We start from the raw sequence: 21,306 nt of genomic DNA, 5'->3' as shown, positions 1-21,306 counted from the left end.
ACATGCCTGTAACCCCAGCACTGTAGGAGGCAGAGGCAGGCATATCTCTGTGAGGTCGAGGCCAGCCTGGTCTACAAAACAAGTCCAGGACAGCCAAGACTACATACAGAAACCCTGTCTCAAAAAACCAACCCAAGCAAACAAACAACAAAAATGCGAAGTGACATGCATGCTTGACATGCACAGGGAAGTGTGACCACATATCACTTAGGATTCTTTTTCTCATGACCCATGTCACATATTCTTTGTTTTTACTGTAGTTGAATTTTGTTTAACATATTCTTCACATTTCTATTATACAAATGTGTTCACTTCCCTCTCTGTCCCATAAAAGTCACTAAAATTAAGTTTTAAGGCCACTTTTAAGTTCTTTTTTTTTATTTCAATGCTAAAGCTTAATGACAAATTTCATTTAATAAACTTTAAAAACACAATGTAATGGCTCATATGAACTCATGATATCAAAGAGATAGAATTCATAGCATTCCAGGGATAATATTTACATGTTCTCTCTCTCTCTCTCTCTCTCTCTCTCTCTCTCTCTCTCTCTCTCTCTCTCTCTCTCTCTCTCTCACACACACACACACACACACACACACACACACACACACACACACAGATCTCTATCTTCAGAACCTGGAAAAATAACAAATTTTCCATTATCAAGAGCCTATATTCTGTTGCTCAAAGTAAAATATGTCCTCAGCACATCAAGTCCCTCCAAACAACTTCGTTAAATACCATCAAAGTACTCTTCGAAAGCTTTATAACAAGCACCAGGAATTTTCACATGATACAAAGCTTGTAAAATGCCAATTACTTAATTATTAAACTCTTAATGACCTCATTAGTATGCGTGCTTGAATGCTGTACAAATGGAAACTGCACATTAGCAAATGCAGAACACATCTTCTGCCTACACTAGAGAAAATAGGTGCTATAACGCAAATATAAACTAAAGAGCCAAAGAATAAATCTGAATGGAACCTTAGCAGGTGGATCACTTGGGGTTCTGGTAGGAACTTCCCACAATCCTGAATATGTAGAAGCTCCGGAAGGGCTGAGAAAATGACAGCAAAAATGCAAGACATGCCTGGATGGATGCCTGGATGGCAGGTTCCTGTCGTCGGCAAGTGCGGCAAGCCAACTGGGCTCTACCCAGCCTCATGCCAGGAGTCAGAATGTTCCTAGCCGTCATTTGCAACTTTCATATAGTTTAAATTTTTTTTTTGATAATGAATTTTGCTAGTGAGTGAATTCTTCCCGTTTGTAAGTGATGACAGTGAATATTCGTATTGAGAGGGTCAGAGAGCAAAAGATTATACAGAGAAATATAGATATATATGTACAAACATGTACACACTATATTCATGTATACCTATACATATACACTGTTTTATATACACACACACACACACTTACATGCATTCCTGGACAAAGATAAATCACTTTTTAGGGTTAGTATTGGGAATTAAACTCAGGACTTTATGCATGCTAGCCAAGTACTCTACCACTGACATGCAGTCTCAAAAGAACTCACTTTACTTGATCATATTTATTGACACAAGTTTCTATTTTAAAAGATGAAATGTCACATAAACAAATTAGTGAATTACCATTTTGCTGTCACTGGTCACTTAAGTTGTTCATATCAGTCCATTATTAAATGTTCTATATAAATCTTACTGAAAATTTGTGATTATTTTAAAAGTTTGAGAGCCTGGAAAGATGGGTCAGCAGTTAAGAGTACAAACTGCTCTTGCAGGAGACAATCCCACCATCTACATTGGGCTGTTCACCAAAACCGGCAACTCTGGCTTCAGGACATCCAGCGCCCTCCTGTGGCCTCCATGGGCACCTGCACACACATATGAACACACACACACATACACACACACACACACACACACACACACACACACTTTTTTTAAGTTTTGAGAGTAGAAATAGAAGATCATAGAAATAGAATATAAAACATCAAAGAATTTCATTTACTTTGACAAACAATCTCTTGAAAAGATAGACTGATAAAAATATAGTTCCTGCAATGCCAGAATAAGATTCATCTCAAACCCTTCCCCGAAATGAGCAACATCTTAAAAATAAAATTGGTGACAGTGACACTTACATTTAAATAAAGATTTCATTTCTGTCATTACTATTTGTGCCTGACCCCTCCTCTCTGAGTCGGACTCTGATATGTCCCAAGCTGGTCTTTCACTCATGGTCTAGACTAAATTCCCAATCGTGCTGTTTCCTCTCCCATGTGCTGGGATTATGGGTATGTACCACTATGCTCAGTTTATGAAGCTGTTGATGGAACCCAGCATTTCCAGTATGCTGGGCAGACACTCTATCAGCTGGACTACATCTCTACACAGTTTTTGATAACTTACTTACTGGTTATTTATATTTATTGATTTTATTAATTTCCTGATCATGTACTTATCATGTTCCTATCAGTTTTTAAAGCATTTATTTATAAAAAATGTATTTGTATATTAAATATTATTACCCACTGTCATTTATATCATGAATCGCTTTTTCTTTGCAAAATTTGGGCGTGTTCCAACATTGGGCTAGATCCCCATTTGCTCAGCTGAACTGACTCCCTTAGGAGCATTGGTTAGTGCGAAATGGAGCTGATCCACTTATAGTAGACACTATCAGGCATATACCTAGCTCCTACCAGTTTATAAAACTTACAAGGTTCTTCTTCTTTGCACTGTGTGGGAGAGCACAGCTTCAGCTCTTCCAGGCCAGCCTTGCTACGCAGGGAGGTCTAAGAGACTGTCTGGGTGGTCCTCACTACCTCTCTCGGAAGCACTCAAACCTTGGCATCGCATGTCCTGCGAGCTGAGCAAAGCCGTGATCACATCAGTCCTTTGCCTCACTTAGGCCCCAGCGCCCATGACTGAAGTGCAGAATTGGTGACTCCCAGTGTCTCCACTGGCTCTGCTGTTCTCCGTGTCACTTTATAGAGCTGACACTGCAGATGCCTGGAAATAAATTTTCATTGAGGGGACTAAATGGTTTCATTGGTTTGAAGTACTGAGTTCCTTAGTTTACAAAATGGGTGAACACAGCATTATCTTGATTAACATCTCTTCTTACTTAGCTCACTCTCTGAAAGCACATTTGGTGCTCTTTAGGCAGCTGGAGATACTTGCTAAGGAAGATTATGTTTCAACCAGCATTTAGTAAGCTGACAACCTGCCCAGCCCATTGTGCAGCATTGAGGAAACAGTGGCATTTGAGGAAAATGTCTGCTTGCTACAATCTCCCAGGTTTGTGGAGGAGGAAGATCTGTAAATAAGCAATTACAAATTCCTTCAAGGTGATGCTGATAATACAGAAAGGTACCATGTGATCACCAACAAGCCAGAGTACCAAGAACTTCACCTGCAGCTGATGTAAGGAAGGCCAGAAGCAAAGGCACAGCATCTCTAGCCCCGGAACATGGAGAGTCCCAAGAGGAAGGGATGGGATGCCCAAAGCTGGAAGGTACAAGCTAGCCTGGTACAGTCGAGCACAGCCAGGAGCCAGCCGGAGCAATTCTAGAGTTGACTTTTTCAATTTTTTAAGATTGTGAGGTATAGTGGCTCACTCCTTTATAATGTTTTGGTTTTGCTTTTTCATGTGTATTGGTATTTTGTCTGCATGTGTGTCTGTGGGCCACATGCACGCCTGGTGTCCACCGAGACCAGAAGAGGGCATCCAATCCCCTGGAACTGGGATGACAAATGGCTGCAAGCTTCCATGGTGGTGTTTGAAATGGCACCTGGATCCTCTGAAAGGACAACTAGTGCTCTTAATTGCAGACTCATTACTCCAGCCCTGTCATTCAAGGTTTATTTAAAACAATTGTCATTGAATTTTGCCTTCACATTAGATTATTTTTGAATTATCTTATCATCAACATTTTCATGATATTCCAATTGCAGCAGAAGTAAATTACCCTCCCTGGTGATTGTTCAGACTTTTTACAAAGGTGTGAGTTGTCTAAGAAAATGAAATCGTTAAAACTAGTCTCTCATGTTCATCTGCGTCTACTTAATGGGAATTAAAAACATGAAAGGGTTGATCAATAGAAAACCATTGAGAGAACTTTTAATGTCACATTTGTGTGTAGGGAAGCCACGATCAGAAGGCCAGCATGGTCAAAGTAGCTTAGAAGCCACTGACAAGTTAGAGGCTATGCTAAGAGCCCAACAGAGAAGAAAGGAAGGGTCAAGTGAATTTTATTTGTAAATGTTCCTTCTCTGGAATAAGATCACAAAAGGTCTGTCCAATATTTAGTGCAATGTAGATACCTGAAGGAACACCAACATAGTAATGAAGAAATGCTGATTATTTTTGTATAGTTTTTTTTTAGTTGGCCTAACAGGAGCTCTGTTTGTTCATTGGATAAACGTTGCCATCATTGTATGGGCCCAGCATCCCTGATCATTGACCTTTCCTGCATCTGGCTCCCTGGAGGCATCTAGGCTGTGTGTGCTTCTCCAGTTCCTCTCAGATCCAAAGCCCAGAACAGCAGCAGCTAATCCCACCATTATGTCAGAGACAAAAGAGAGCACATGGACCAACATTAGCAAAACATTCCTCCTTTAGCACAATAAAAACCAATTAGCCATAGTAATTTGGGTCTACAGCTATTTTGACTTCTGTTCTCTCCTACGCCTCTTTCAACAGCAGGCTTTGAACTGCACAGATTGCGAAGAAGAACTTGACCACCCAAAGGCTGGTGGTCTCTCTTTTCTCCCTTTAATCCACAAGAACAGCTTTTCCAGAGATTTAATGTTCTGAATAGTCAACACCCATTTAACAATACACAGGAGAACTCACTCACTAATAAGCAAAGGTATTTGATCAATGCAGAGTAGATTCAGCCCTTTCCAGTCTTGGAGCCTTCTGATGGTGTGAGTTGAGGTGGAAGCCACCCATCTGCAGGAAAGACAATAGGATAGCATTGTCTGACAAACCTACAGGCCACTCATGATACAGCCAGAGTGTTTTTCCATGGAGACAGGCACGGGCTGCACTTCACTCTGGGTACTGCTATGCCCATGCCATCACAGGCAGATGGGAGCTGGCTTTGCACGCTTTTACACAAGTGAAGCAAGTGCTGCATGCAGTTACGGCTCTCCAATTTCAAGGTCCGTACATACAAGGCAAACTTGAGGACTTTGTTGAAAGACCTGAGCTGGAGTGGACGTTTCTAACAAGCTCCCAGCACACACAGACCTTGGAGTAACAAGGGCTTGGGGTTTTAATGACAAAATAAGCAATGTTTTCTGGAGCTTAGGTCTCATATCCAATCATGTCCACCCTCAGTTGCAGGCAATGTTAAAAGAAAAAAAAAAAAAAAAGATGTTGGCTGTTTTCCTCTGAAACAGGGCAAACCTTAGTGGATTTTTCCCATACAGCCCTACCACCTTGAAGTCAGGCCGAAGCTCAGGGTGGCATTACTACCACTGAGCCCTATGTCTGTGTATAGGAACAACTAAAAGACCCATACTGACTCTCCCTCCCGTGCCATGTGTGCAGGCATGTTTACAAGAACATGTAGCTATTAGTTGGAGTTTGTACAAACTACGTGTTCACCTTGCACAAGCGCATCATCAACATAAGAAATAGAAATTCTATAAAAGATAAAAGGAGACACACATTTGGCAAAATGTGCCAATTTTTACTCAAATAATCCTGGTCTCAAAAAGATACAGAGCTGTGACCACTTGCCTTTGTTCTAACCTCACCGCCTTTCTCTAGCCCACTGTCTGGTTAGTTTGAGGGGAGTCAGTTTAGCCATGACTCCTTGGGAAGGGAGCAGAGATTATACAGACAGGGTTTCTATCGCAGCAGTCATAGAACAAAGAAGCTGTGCCATTATTCCTTACAATGGTCCTTTAAAACAACCCAAAATTCAAAAAAGGATTTCTACAACTTTTTTTTTTTTTTTGCCTTTTTTGGCTGAAATGCTACATTTGAATGTCTTTTGTAAGAAGCGAAAATTGTTAGATGATTCTGTGAATCAGCGTTCTCTCAGGATACTGCCTCCTTAACAGATAATCAGCCGACTGGCTTTGTCCAGAGAGCCTGTGCCTGCACATAGGTTTAGAAGGACATATTTGTATTGAAAAAGAGAATTAAAGTTGAAACCGAAGAAAAGACCTTCAGTCTTAAATAGGAGGAGAGGTGAACTTACAGTGGTGTTTTTTTCCTTGGGTCTTTCAAAGAAGAGTCTAGGCTTCCTGATCTTTCTGCCATGGTAAAATATCCTCCTGTCAGGCAGTTGAACTTAGCACAGTCAGGTACTACGTTATCAATGAATCCGAACGAAGGAGCGAATGAAAGTTAATCACTTAGACTGTGAGACTGGAGCAGCCCTGGCATCCTGGATCCCCACTTGAGCAAATCCCATGCCTCAGTTCTAGGGCCCTGAAACTGACTCTTAGACAATGAGAGTTAGCCAAGGCTCCTCCACTTCCAGACTTCCTTCAGGAAGATGGCCTCCCTGCTCTGTGTTCACAGCCACCATGTACAAGCTCCCCTTTGCCATCTTCCAGCCGATTCTCACTGTCCAACCTACAAATACCTGCTTTGCTCAAATATGCTGGTCACGAACTTTAACGTGACTCCTTCTATCTACTGCCTGAGAGAGAGGCCTTCACAGAGAGCAGTTCCAGTCCCAAGGTTTTATGAATGAGTTACCTACGTTAAAACAGAAGATGAGAACAGTTCTAACTTGAACTCTAGTTGCTGGCCACACTGGCTGGTTCCAGTGTTTTTTACAGCCATTGGCTCCTTGTATCTGCTATGAGATAATATAATCACAGCACAGATTCAAACTTTGGCATCAGCATTGCTTCACAGATTTCCAAAACTTTTCATTCAAAATATAAGAGTTTCCCCCCCCCCCCATGCTTTTCAGACCATAAAAATAACTCCTTTTAAAATTTTGTAGTGGTTGAGGTCTCAGGAAATCAGTACTCTTTTGTATCTGAACTAAAAAAATGTGTTTGCATATTTATGTGTGCAGTCCTTTATAATTCTCAACTCTTTCTTTGCACTTGGTCACCAGCAGGCACAGACAGGGCAGACACTCACCTTTTATTCTAGCTTGCTTTCTAGTGATAAATACCAAGACCAAAGCAATGTGAGGAAGAAAAGTTGTTTGATTTGCATGTCCCAGTCCCACTCTGTCACAGAGGAAATTAAGGCAAGAACCTAGAGGCAGGAGCAGATGCAGAGGCCACAGGATGAAGGCCATACCAAATATGTGTGTAGGTTTATATCAAGCTGAGAAAAATCAGACAGCACACCACATCAATAGAGAAAAAAAGGGAGGTTGGTGCTTTTGCTCTTAAAAAAAAAAAAAAAACCAGGGAGGTAGGAAGCTATTACTGGTATGTCAGCTGGACACCTGCCTCAAGGCTTTGGCTCCCTCCAATAAAGAAAAAGGAAACAAGACACGAGTGGTATATCACAGTAACTAAGAAGTCACAGACTTGATTTTCAAGGTAGACCATAGAGTTTAATCACACAGGGTTGAGGCAGAAGCGTGAAGAGAATTGTCCTTAGTTAACAATTGCTGAGGTCTAGTATCAAGCCAGCTGCGGCTGGAAGGTCTCGGGCCGTTTTCCCTCTACTTGCTCTTTTTAGGTCTTCAATGTATTGAACTGGATTAATCATTTCTCGTGTTCATGTCTTCTCACGAGTCTCTGCATGTTGTATTTATTTTCAGACATTTTTAAAAGGCTAAGGGGTGCCCTGTGGTTCACCAGCTACAGCTAACAAGTGACCTTCCTATAAGCAGGCTCCTTCCCCTGATCCCCCTCCCTGGGCCCACATTTCAAACACTGAGGTTTCCCTGATCATAAAGTTACGTGAACGCACACCCTAGTTTGCATCCTCATACACACTGATACATGGGGGTTTATACTGTGTTACAGAAGACTTGGGAATCATACTGTGAGGTTGGGGCTCCCTAGCCAACTACCCTGTCACTTGGTTTGTGTGTGTATGCAGGGGGACGCACATACTGTACAGTCTTTTCAACTCAGGATCAAATCAAACACTCTCCTTATGTATATTAGTATACGGAACAGGTCGCTCCTTCAGCAAATATTTATTGAGTGCCTACCACCTGTCTCCTTCTTCTCCTCCTGGTCACACCCATCCTCTCCTCACTTCCCCCTTCTCCTTCTCCTCAGGAAAAGGGAGTCTCCCATGCACCAACCTGCTCTGGTGCATCAGGACTAAGCACATGCATCCTCTACCACTGAGGCCCAACAAGGCAGCCCAGCTAGAAGAAAGTGATCCAAACGCAGGGAACAGAGTCTATGTCAGAGACAGCCTCCCCATCCCCCACCCCCGCGCCCCGCTCCACTTGCTAGGAGAGTCACATGAAAACCAAGCCACCCATAGGGGCGGGAAGGGGGGGCGCTAGGTCCAGTCCCTGCATGTTCTTTGGTTGGTAGTTCAGTCTCTGTGAGCCCCATGGCCCTCGGCTAGTTAACTTTGTTGGCCTTCTTGTGAAGTTTGCGCCCCACCCCCACGCCCGCAGTCTCCCGCCTCTTCCATGCCTAATGTTTGGCTGTGGGTCTTTTCATCTGCTTCGATCAGTGCTGGATGGAGCCTCTTAATGCAGGGAGAAAGTGTGATTTTTTAAAATAGTATGCTCAGAGGTAGCTGAGACTGGGATGCATAGGTAACTCATTGGAGCTCAATCAGCCTGCAAAACTCTTCCAAAGCCCCCATAGGTGGCCTACTGTCTGCAGGGCATGCGATCTGTCAGGATTCACCTCCCCGGAGAGACTACTGCTTCTCTCCCACTTTTCTTCCAGCTGGTGGTCAGTCCCCTGTCTCGGTATCGCACACTGTATGGGATAGTCAGCAGTTTTCAGGCATGGAACTCCTCCTTCAGTGAGCCACCAGGGTGAGCAAGCGGAACACCGCCCGGGAGCGCGCTCGCTGGAGCCGCCCTCCCGCCTCCGGCTCCGCGAGAGCGCGCGCGCCGGGCCAGCGGCTCTCGGCGGCTACGAGCCCCGGAGGGCGGCGCGCGCCCTGCGCTCGGCAACTGTGGCGGCGACTGGCTCGGGCTGGCTTCGGGATCAGGGGCGGGGGGTGGGAGGGACGCGGTAGCCTCGTGAGACGCTAGGAAAGTGGGGTGCAGGAGCAGAGAGTTGGAGAGGCGCGGCGAGCAGCACCGCGCCCGCGAAGAGCCCGGTCCCGCGTCTCCGTGCCCGCGCGCGCTCAGCACCCGAGTGGAGGACAGCTCCGCAGCGCGCTGCTCGCCCTGCTGCCCTCTCGCCAGCCTGCGTCCAGTCGCCGGTGGCCCGGGCCCCTCGCAGAGAGCCCTCATCGCGCAGCCCGCCCCTCTCTTCCCTACCAGCTAGCCCGGAGAGCAACCCTCGGCCTCGGGAGCCCTGACGACGCCGGAGCAGAATGTACCAGGGACACATGCAGGTAAGAGACTTCCCTCCGAGGGTCGACGGAGGAGCCAATGCTCCCCAAGTTCCTTAGGGGGCCGGAGATGCCCTCGCCCAACTCAACAAGTGACTGGTGCACCATGACCCAGGCGTTTGCGTCTCCCAGTAGCACTGGACTGTTTCCCAGGGTGGGATGGGAAGGAAAGACCGGGAACTTGTGCAAGGAAGTTTGCTTTCTGTGTAGTCCTGAGCCTGTGCCTTTAAGCCGGCTCTGGGATCCTAGCAGAGGAACCCAGAGGAGGTGACCATGTTTCCTAGCAATCCTATCGCTGCACCTCGCACGTATGTCAGCTGAAGGGCAAACATCAGCTAGACTTGCCGCCTCTCCCGCCTGCACGGGGCATACCACAGTCCCAGCACTTAGCCGCGGTAGCGGTGTTCTGTTTTATTTTAAATATTCGCGATGATGTATTTCCCGTTCAGGAGACGGGACATTGTCACCTGTCCCAGTAGTCACAGCTCACAGCGGAGCGCCCCTGGGGTTCTCAGGAGGGGCTTCTTCAGATGCCAGCGCTGTACTCATCTGGAAGATTATTTTAACCTTGACTCTAGTTTTTCATACACGAGGTTGAGTCTTCCTCATGATAAAATTATGCTGCCATGTGGTGGAGAGATAAGCCAACACTAACTCTGAAGTATGAGAGAAGCTCGTTCTCTATCCCTGGACATGTTTCCCCCAGGGCTTCCTTTCCAAAAACTCTCAGCTAGCAGTCAGTTCTCATAGGCGGTGTCCTCCACACCTGGCATCCATCCCGTGTGTCGGTGTGAGTACCGAAGATGCTGCTCCACTGTTTTTTTAGACTCCTGGAGACATAACAAATATGCTGCTGCGTGCATGACTTAATATTTGATTTCCAGGTCTTGGGGAAATTCCTTTGAGCTATCCAGTACTGTTGTCTAAAGCATGGTACTAATTGTATCATGTCTAAAGCATGTTACTGATTGTGTCTTAAGTTTGGTTAGACTTCAGAATCATCCAAGTAGAATTCCGATAGCGTTGCCCTGTCACTGATATCATCTTGTTTTGAAAGTCATTAATGGGATTATGTCACATTTGATGGATAATGATTAGTATAATTTTAAAAATATGTAGCAAATACAATCTGCCTGACTAGAGAATTTTAAATCAAAAGAACTCTCCCACTACTGGAAAAAAAATCAGCAAAGGACTGATTTAGTTTTATGCTTTGTTTTCACCCAAGAATGATAAACTTTCATTATTTACTTATCATTCTTAAATAGTCTTTTTACAGAGGTAAAAGAGGAACATTTGAATAAATAGCCTCAGCTCTCAAAAATTCTTATATCCACATTGACTGCCTCGTGCAATTTATTAAAAACTTTCCATGACGTTTTGGGTTTTAGGGGGTTTGGTGAGTTTCTTTTTTCCAAAATATGTTCTTGTGAATGCAAAATTGAAGAAACAATCTGGTGAATTCACACACACACACTCCAAAACAATTTTAACTCAATTTTCAGAGTATTTTAAGAAAGGCTGCTATTGAAACTTAAATGGTCTAGAATCATATCTGAAGGCTGAATTTCACTTTGGAAGAAGAGACAGCCTGTGTCTCTAAGGCTGTCCATTTGTTTCCACTGTGACGTGTCTGCTGTAACAGCACATCAGGGCTTACAGCGAAGCTCACAAATCTCTCTCGCCAAGCCTGACTTGAAAATGTTACAAAACAAAAAGCTTTGACCGGCATCCTCGCCAAAATTCCAGAGCCCAGTGCTTCCCCCACTCCTCTCTTAACCGTTATGTTGAACATAAAATTTCAGACACGGTCTGAATGGGGATTGTGTTTATCCCCAAATCACCTCTGACAACCTGATTCGTGATATAGCTCTTTGTTTACACTCTTAAATACCCACTGTCTTCCCCCCAACACTGTCATTTAGCCTGTAGACAGACCCCCCATAGTGCTGGTATATTTAAAGAACGGGACCTTAGTGGGTTTAGCTCCATCCTGTGTGTCTACCTATATTTTCAGTTAAAAATCTCAACACATCCTTTGTAGCATAGACCAGGAGTGTTCATTGGTTGACTGAGGCTGCTGCCAGCTTTGGGCTCATTGGAAAGGCTGGTATTATTTGGCTGTATTAAGGCAGGTATAAAACAGAAACCCTTTGTGGTAGTGTCCTATACCTTCTAAGTCTTCACTTATCTGTATGCAAGATATTAAAAAAATAAAACAAAGTGCCTTGTAAATAACAATCTGGAGTGAAGGGAGGGGGTGTTCACATGAAACCTTAAAAAAAGTTCAGTTAAAACTCCTGCTGAGCCTTTGGACTTGAGACATACTGTTTCTGCAAGTCGGTTCTTGATTCTGACACAGAAGGCTAACTAGTCTACTTGCGGGAGAACCTGCAGTCACAGGCTGTTAGAAACACTCATTTGTTTCATTCTGACCCCTCATTACAAGATGAAAAGTGGCATCTCTTTGAGAGAGACAGGGCACAGGCAGGAACACATTTCTTGGTTTCACGGTCATTGCTGTGTGTTTCTCGGGTGCAGGAGTCAGGTGCTGTTCCCTGTAGTTGTGTTGTTTTCCTCCGGCTCACCAGTCATTTCTAGAGGGAATTGAGTGCCCCAGTAACGTAAGCAAAGATGGCTCTCCTTAGTGATGCCCATAGGCTCGCTTCCTTCTCCCTTGCCACAAGGGGAATGATGGTGATTAAATATACTTCAGCATCAGCTATAGACAAAGCTGTCTACTTCTGATAAGCACCCTGTGCTCTTAATCCCACTGTCTCTGTACCCAGTGCTAAGGTGCTTGTTCTGCTCATGTGGGTGTGAGTTAACACTGCCAGCAGGAACCAAAGTACCCATGGTCCCTGAATACTTTCCGAACCCAACTCACTTCCTGCTGGAGTATAAATATAGAGCGATGCAATTTACATTTTCAACTAAGATGCTTTTTTCTTGGGAGTGAAGAGTTAGTTGGTAATTTATTTGTTATAAAAACTTATTTCAGAAGAAAGTCAGCCTAAAAATAATCTATTTGTGATGATAACTAATCTTTACCACAGACATTTGGTGCAGAGTCATCACTTATTTAAGCCTCTCAATACATAAACATGTACACCATAAAATTACAAGATTGTTAGCCACTCTCAACTTCAGCATTTGGTTTGTTGTCTTCCTGCCCCCCCCCCCCGCCTCTGAAAATGGGTTTGAGCTGTGTTTTTAATGTATGCAGTTACTTTAGCTTTTCTTTAAAGTTTTCACAAAGGAGATCTGTTTAGATAAATAAATCATGTAAATATATTAGACCCTACCACTGGAGGTTTGTTTGGGTCCTCTCAACACCATGCAAAAAGCAAGAGTCCTGCCAATGTAGGCTGTGGAAGCTTTCAGCATCCATACCTCAGCTTGCCACAGCAGAGACCGTCAGTTAGCTGCTGCTGTTACGCTGGGTACTCCAGTTTCCAGCAGATGCCTCTTCCACCCCCACCCCCATGGTACCTTTTCACTCTATGTCATTTCTTTAATATAACCCTTTGCTAAGTCATCAGCTGCCAACCCTACACAAACACACACACACACACACACACACACACACACACACACAGAGTGCTTTTTGAACCACTGGCGTTTGGGGGCTTGGTTTTGTTGTCTTGGTCAAGGGTGCCCTATATGCCTTGCCACTGGCCCCTGTACCCAGTTTAGGTGGCAAGTGCCTCTCCTCATGGTAGTGCCTTCCTATGAGTAATGGAGTAATGATCAACAGTTTTACAATGGGTTTATTGTCTTCACTAGTAACTACATACAACTCCACTGAAGAAAATTCACATCCAGTTAAGCAGATGGTCAAAACTAAAGGGAATCTTCAGTAAGATTCTGACATGCCTTTCTGTGCGTTCACAAGCAGTTACACTTGGTATGGACATAACACTGAGCATTTAGCACTGACATTTTTATTGTTGAGGTTTAGTATTATGGGATATCTGATTACACTGACAAATTTCATTCCTCAGCCAACAGTTAACAAGAGACACTCTAAAAGCCATTTTATAAGCTCTGTAGATTTTATTCATAGTTTATAAAAATTCTTCATAAAAGCATGTTTTTGGAACTACAAATGTTTGGACTCCAAAACCTTTTTCAGGTGCTGATGAAGAGAAAGTTAAAACAGGGCTTGTTGACTTTAAAATCCAGAGTTTCTGCAGTCCTACTCCCAACCTCAGAAGCATTAAGATGCAGTGTGCCCTGCAGTGAGAACATCTGGCAGGCAGTTTCCATTTGCTTGGCTGGTTTGGTCTGGATTTTCTCTCTTCCTCTTGGGATCACACTTTGCCAGCAGTGGCGTCACCTGCACTGTTTCAGGGGCTCATTGCTCTGAATCACCTTCCTGATGCAGGTATATCTCTCTTGAAGTGAGCATGCAGGCAAACCACTGTTCCTACCCTCGCTCTGAAAGACCCAAGTCCATCTGGATTTTGGTAACAATAGTGATGCAATTCAAGTGTGTTTTCAGGTGTGCGGGCACATGCCTGTAATCCCAGCAATAGGTCAGGGGCTAGGGAAAGGATCACAAGTTCAAAACCAGCCTGGGCTACACAGCAAAAACTGTTCTCCTCCCTCCCTGCAAAAATCAAATAGACTGATAGAGAAAAAAGGCTGTCAGATTTCTGAAACAGGCATCATCATTTTTGTTGTTGTTTTGTTTTGTTTTGTTTTATTTTATTTTTTTCAAGACAGGGTTTCTCTGTGTAGCCTTGGCTGTCCTGAACTCACTTTGTAGACCAGACTGGCCTCGAACTCCCAGGGATCTGCCTGTCTTTGTCTTCTCAGTGCTGGGATTACATCACCATCTTTTTTTTTCCACTGAGACTTTATAAATGACAAAGTCATTTTTGATAAGACCAGAACAAGGGGTGACAGTCTTTCAGTGATGACTTACTTCATTGCACGTCCATCATTTCTACCTCTCCTCACCCACTCCGTATCCTTCAGTAAGGGTACCGAATCAGAGACTGACCTTCCCCAGCCAGCTGAGAAAGACAGTTAGGCCTTATCAATTACTCTATGTTATGTCAAATATAAGCAGGAAGGTAATTCCTTGTTGGTTCAGTATCAAGAAAATTACTTATTTTTCAGTTCTCAAGGTATAATATATAACATGCTGCCAGTGCTATCCTGTGGTGGCTAAGTGCAACACATTGATATATTTTTATTAGGAGCTAGCATACTCTTATTTAAATTTCATGAAATAAATGGCCAGTATCACACTTCAGTCAACAGCTCATCTATATGAATTTTTCTTTTAGGCAATCACTGTTATAACATGTGGATGCCAGTGTCTGCATGCTGGGATAGGAGGAGACAGTTTACCCACTGTCTTGTTGGAGGGAGATGCACCAAACTCTGTTAGCACTGCTGCAGTTGCACAGACCAGAGGCAGGTGGGGTAGCTAGCATTGGAGATACACGCTCAGCTCTCCAAGCCCTTGTCTTTGCGAAGGAACCTCTGTAAAGCCAGGCAAGCCCAGTGATGGAGGCTTAGCGTGGCAACACTTTTCCTCTCCCAAAGAATACCATCTGGTGATCTATGAGTCATAGAGATACCAAGAGAGGGTTACTGCTGTTCCGATGTCAGTGATCTACCTAGGGTGATGGACGCAGAATTCTCACTCTCATGCACCTCTTCAAAGCCATGCGCCTCTAAAAGCAACTGGCATAGTACACAAGTTCAAAAGGCTTCCATATGAGTGATGATTAAAGGACATGGAATGTTTTGCCTGTGGAATTACGTGCAGGCTGCTGTTTAGGAAAGGAACAGAACCATTCTCTATGGGTTCGCTAAATGCATTGAAGATAACATGAGAGGCATAAAAGCATGCCAGCATCACACTGAGCAATGAAATCACAGACTTCCTCCTGGATTATCTGGATCAGGAGGGAGCCCATGTTTGAATTCTCCACTTCTCTCCCTGTGTCTTCTGTCTGCAGTTTGTGGTTGTCACTGGTCTATGCCTGTCCCTGTCACTGTGTCCACAACAAAGGGCTCTGCTCTGACCCCAACAGACCTCAGAGCCCTCACTCACTCAGTACAGCAACCCAGTTGTCTGTACATTGTTTCTCACACTCAAGGTGGATTTTTGTTGTAGGAAGTTTCTTCCAACCTGTTGGCTACTTTGAGCTAATGATTACCACAATGCGCACACACACACACACACACACACACACGCACACGTATCACTCTGGGTCAGGGGCGTGGAAGAACACATCACTTAAGATTAAAGCTAAGTGTTAGCTTAAGTTGTAAAAGCTGATTACATGGGAGAGCCAAGGCAAATAGGGTTACATTGGTTACATTGTTCTCTTAAAGGCAGATTAAGCACACAGGGTGAGCACACAGTAGGACAGCAGGTAAAGACTCAAGGGATCTCAAGGCATTTTACTAATTTAGCTGCAAGGTTCTGCAAAAGGTTTATTCTTTTTGATTTTTCATCAAATTGTATCACTACTCTCTATAGGTTTTGCAGTGCAAACTGGTAACGTGGCAGGGTGAGGTAAAGTTTCCCAAAGGGATAAACAGTAGGAAAGCACCACACAGGGCATCCTGTTGTCAAGATGCTTGTTTGACATTTATAAAGCCAAATGCAGAGAGAAGAAGTGGCCAAGCAGGCCAGTGTCTGTGCACACGTAAGCCCCTTGCTACGAAACCAGCATGGCTCGCAGAAGAAATGCAGTACAAAACATACTGAGAAAGTCTACACCAAACACTGGGTATGTTCGTGTGTGTGTGTGTGTGTGTGTGTGTGTGTGTGTGTGTGTGTGTGTGTGTCTGCACACATGCACGTATCTCTGTGTTTCAAAAAAAGGTGTTCAGTCAACTGACGTGACATCTATGATAAGCAAATCCAACACTTGCCAGATAATATTGTCCTATCACTGGGCAATTGGTAGGTGGCCATCAGACCAAGACCCACAAGATCAATACACAGTGTGAACAGAGAGTTGACAATCAGAAAACACGAATCCTCCTAAGGCGATAGGAGGCAAAAATAAAAACTTAGGAGAAAATAAGGCTGCCAGAGCTGTGTGAGCCCTGCACATGAGTGTTCATGGTGTTAGGGCGGCAGCTTCGAAAAGCCACGCTCAGGTAATGTAGCCATGCAACACTTGAATCAGAAAATAAGTGTGTGCAAGTGAAACAGCTGCGGGCTCGTTGGAACTGCAGAATCTCAGATGCTACTGCAGACACAGGTTGGGATTGATATGCACATCAGCATTTAAGGCTGTGCAGAAGCTCTGCGTGGAGGGCAGAGCTCTACCACTGAACTGAGACCCTCTACAGACACCTAATTCTTGGGTAGCTTTCTGATGTCCCGAAACCATGATGAGGTCCCCAAAAAAGCAGCTGACAAGAGCAGTGACCACAAAGTGTATGTGCACAGAATGTCTTGTTCTATGGACAGCTCCTTCTCTGCCTTGACAGTAGAGCAGACACCAAGTTTCCCTCCGGCAGAGATCGCGTCAACATAATGTTCCACCTAAATAAAACGGCCTTCCTGTCTCTGAAAAACTATTGTGTCTTCATCCGTTGAGGTCTTTTCTTCCTCCGGATAAACAGCCCATTACACTCGATTGTTTCATGAGGACATCTCTGGTGTTTTAATGGCTCCTCGATAGCGTGACTGTCCAAATGAGGCACATCGCTCTGGGTCTGACCGTAGCAAGCTGTGCGAGATGGTTTCTCTCTTGGGAAAGACAGTCACTCTGATAGCCTGAAACGGCTTGAGCCTCTTTACACTAAATCGTGCTGATGTTTCTATTCTCTGAAGGCTCGGGGGCCATCTTACTGGTATTTGGTCTACTCCAAAATAATCTTGGACCCAAATGTGCTGAATAGAACATCCTAGGTGAACAGTTTCTGTGTTTCAAAAAAAAAAAGAAGGTGCTCATTGGTTTTCAGGTCATAGATTTCTTAGTTTTTAAAACCTGTTTAAAAGTTCACCTCAGCCATCTCATTCCACAAATGGAAAACTGGGAACTGGAAAAAAATGTGTTTATTTCCCCCAAAGGCCCACATTGTTTAATTACTAGAGCCATATTGGTATGAAGTCTGCCTTTCTTTGGTATTTATTTCCATTGCACCTTTATTCTTATTTTGACATTTATGACATCAAAAAAGCTAAGTGAAAAAGTAAACATTGCAATAAACCAGGATATGTTTCCAAATAGCCAGGTGTTTGGCACTCAGTCACCAAAGCTGACATTCTCCTGATTTTCAGCTGTGTTATAACTATTTGATACAAGTTACATGGCCCATTTTAGCAGTCCTTTGGCTAACAGTGGAAGAAGGTCTGGCCTGAAACGTGTTACAAAAGTGGAGTGAACTAGCTTGAGGACTTATATTATTTCTCATCCTAATGGTGCTCACATACATTGTCTTCTGTGCACAGACTAGATGGAATATTTGAGTGAAATAGTTTGACAGGTTCTTGGCATTATCCTTAGTTCCCTAAATGTACTCAACCAGGTTCTTAAATGTGAGTAACTGAAAACAAGCTCCACCTCAGACGGCAGGTGAGAACTCACTTTTAAAAAACATATTCAAACAATAACAAGCAGAAGCAATTGGCATAGTTTGAAAAGTAATCATTTTTTTCCATCATCATAGGAACTGACTCTTAAGGATGCTCTGTGGGAGTTGGGGGTAGTGGTGGCACATCTGGACACTCAGGAACTAAAGCAGGGCATCAGGATTTCAAGGTCATCTTTGGCTATGTATCAGTTTCAAGGGCAGCCTGAGCCATATGAGACAGCCCCCTCCCCCAAAATAAACCTCTTGACCAATGGCAGTGACATTTGATTAGAAAGAAGACAGGCATGTAACATTAAAACATCACCTGCAAGTTTAGAAAGAACAGATGCTAACGTTTGAATGACTGAACGAAGAAGCACCAGAACTAAGCAATAAAAATCGGTGTCAGGAGGAATCCTGTGGGTATCTGAGCTCTGGGCCTGGTGCCCCATGAGATTCATGCCAAAATCACTGCAGTTTAATCACAAGAAACTCGGGCAAACTAAAGCAAATGAAGTTCTATAAAACAATCAGACTTTGTGTTTCTGAAATACCAAAGTCATAGAAGAAGGAAAAGCAGAGAAGCCGATGCAAGTTAAAAGGAAACTAGAGAGATAAGACAAATAAATGCCATATATGGTCCTTAAGTGGATCTTGGATGAATAATGACAGTTACTAAGGATACAGCTGGTGGACACGTTAGTGAAATTGGAACACAGACCAGAGGTCAAGAGTGTTGGTAGGTGTTAAATTTCTCAAGTCGGAGAACCCGTGCAGGAGCATAAAACGATGCCATTGTTCCTAAGTGACCCTAAGCAAATGCATTGAGCCACACGGCAAGCAAATAAATAAGTGAATGAATAAATAATAAGACATGAAATTAGGTTGGGAAGAGGAAGGAGACCAATGGGAGTGGGCAGAGGACAAGACAGAGTAACGAGGTGGATATGATCAAAATACATGATGTGCATGTCTGAAAATGTCATGTGAAACTCATGTATAGCATGTGATTAAAAAATACCTCAAAAAGAGTCTTCATAAAGTATGCATGCTGTCATATGAAAGGATAAGAAAGGGTGCGGCATGTGTAAGCTCCTCTTGTTTGAACTGCAAATGATAATAAAATGTATGTGCCGAGAGAGAGGGCATATGGGAAAAGGGAAAAGAGATCACAAATAATCAAACAGAACAAAAATTATTATAAAAAGAAAAGTTGGTGAATCTGAGAAAAAGACATTCAGGGACCCGTTGTACTACCCACCAATTCTTCTGTAGGCGGGAGAGATATTTTGAAATAAAGAAGTCTGAGGTTTTTCTTTTGTGATGCAAAAAGAAGTACATTGGGGGTATTAACAGACTCCTGGAACTAAACTAAGGCTGACAGGACTAGATAAGAGGGCCAGGCCAAACCAGATGCAAGTAGGGCTGACGGGAGCGCCTGTGCAGTCTGCACCCCAGAGCTCCTTTTTGCCAGCACCAAAGTGAGCGAGTGCAGCATTGGCCTCCACACTACCTCTGTACACAGAAGCCTCACCGCAAAGCTTCAGCACTGCCCCCTTGGCACCAGCATGGACCCTGTACTGTGTAGTCAAACTCCAGGGAGAGACTGAGAGATAGGAGGCGGGGCACAGCGGCAACCCGATGCCTGCCATGAAAAATGCCTTATCCACTTTGTGTTGAGACTCAGAAAAAAACAATGTGAAAAACAGTCTGGGTTCCGGAAAGTACTTTGAAAGAATGTCTCCTCTCACATGAAGAGCTATCTTGAGGCTAAGAGGAACGCCCAGCTCTCTGCTGACTTAACTGCCCTCCAGTCAGCCTTCTGTGGTAAGAGTTAAAAGCAAACAGCTCTTTCATGTTGTTCTTACCTGATCCTGCCTCCCTTCTCACATAACTCTAGGAAAATATGGTACAATTGGGCTGTATTGGCTTTTTTAAAAAAGATTTTATTTATTATGTATACAGTATGATCAGATCACATTATAGATGGTTGTGAGCCATCATGTGGTTGCTGGAGATTGAACTCAGGACTTCTGGAAAAGCAGTCAGTGCTCTTAACCACTGAGCCATCTCTCCAACCCTGGTATTGGCTTTTTAAATCATGTAGCAAAGAAGAAGAAAATGCTGCTGCTGTCATTTGTCAATGTCTGTCTACTGCCCACTTCTGTTCCTTTTAAGAAATTGGAAAGAACCATGTAAATAAGTCAGTAACTAATCAGAATTAAAATGCATACCATGTACCTTAAAGATAAGGACATCCTTGTCCTCTGTGTGCAGGAATTTAATGAGCAGATGTGGGCGGATTAGAATGACAAGCTCACCCTGAAGATGATGGTTGTCAGTATGCCCTGAGCACTAGAGTCCTTAAAACTGATACAAAGTGTCTTGTGTGAGTTGTTAGGGAGATTTATGTAAGACCAGAAAGAGCGTTCTTATGCCTGGGGAAAGATTTAATTAGGGTAGAATCTAAAGGATCAGTGTCCTCAGAGCGCAAGCTCACAGCTTCATCAGGTCACAAAGGAGGACACAGAAGGTCTCAGACAATCTCATTATAGAAGCAAGGCTGATCTTGAACTCCTGGTCCTCCTGCCTCCACTTCCCAAGTGCCTAGCTTATAGACATGCACCGCCATTTGGTTTATTCCATGCTGGGGGCCTGGATCGAACCCAGGACCTCATCCTTACTAGGGAAACTCCCTGCTGACTGAGCTACATTTTCAGAAGCCTCAGTGGATTTAGAGGCATGCTTCATACATTTCCTTTATATCAGGAAAGGGTCTTAGGGTCACTAATGTTATTATGAAACACACAACCAAACGCAAGTTGGGGAGGAAATGCTTTATTTGGCTTAAGCTTGCACATCTTAGTCCATCATTGACGAAAATCAGGATGGGAGCCCAAACAAGGCAGGAATCTGGAGGCAGGAGCTGATACAGAGGCCATGGAGGAGTGCTGCTTACTGCCTTGTTCCTCATGGCTTGCTCAGCCTGTTTTCTTATAAATCCTAGGACTACCAGCCCCAGGGTGGCCCACCAACAATGAGTCATAGCCCCCAGTCACTAATTAGTCAGTCATTAATTAAGAAAATGCCCTGCAGGCTTGCCTACAGCCCAATCTTAAGGTAGAATTTTCTCATTTGAGGCTCTCTCTGAGGGATCTAGCTTGTGTCAAATTGACTTAACACTGCCCAGAACAGAAGTAACAAAAAAGAGCTTCCATCCAAGGGCAAACAGGTCCAAACTTCAGTCCATAGTACCAGTGACCTTATTGCCAACACTCCTGT

At 43.8% G+C, this 21,306-nt stretch overlaps 1 protein-coding gene across 4 annotated transcripts in view; it reads left to right on the top strand.

Moving 5' to 3' along the window:
- The first annotated feature begins 9,220 nt into the window (after nt 1-9,220).
- Pex5l (peroxisomal biogenesis factor 5 like) overlaps nt 9,221-21,306 on the top strand; it is a 207,777-nt gene continuing 195,691 nt past the window's right edge. For 3 of the 4 annotated variants that reach the window (XM_051157053.1, XM_051157051.1, XM_051157048.1), the window contains exon 1: nt 9,223-9,468. In XM_051157053.1, the coding sequence (XP_051013010.1) occupies nt 9,448-9,468 (21 nt within the window). In that variant the 5' untranslated portion in view covers nt 9,223-9,447. Of the gene's footprint in view, nt 9,469-21,306 lie in introns of all 4 variants that reach the window. The other variant, XM_051157052.1, reaches the window with a different exon arrangement.

Source organism: Acomys russatus, chromosome 15, assembly GCF_903995435.1.
Source record: "Acomys russatus chromosome 15, mAcoRus1.1, whole genome shotgun sequence".
In the NCBI taxonomy this organism is placed as follows: domain Eukaryota; kingdom Metazoa; phylum Chordata; class Mammalia; order Rodentia; family Muridae; genus Acomys; species Acomys russatus.
The sequence above is the reverse complement of the archived record's forward strand: the minus strand, read 5'-3'. Positions and strand labels throughout refer to the sequence as shown.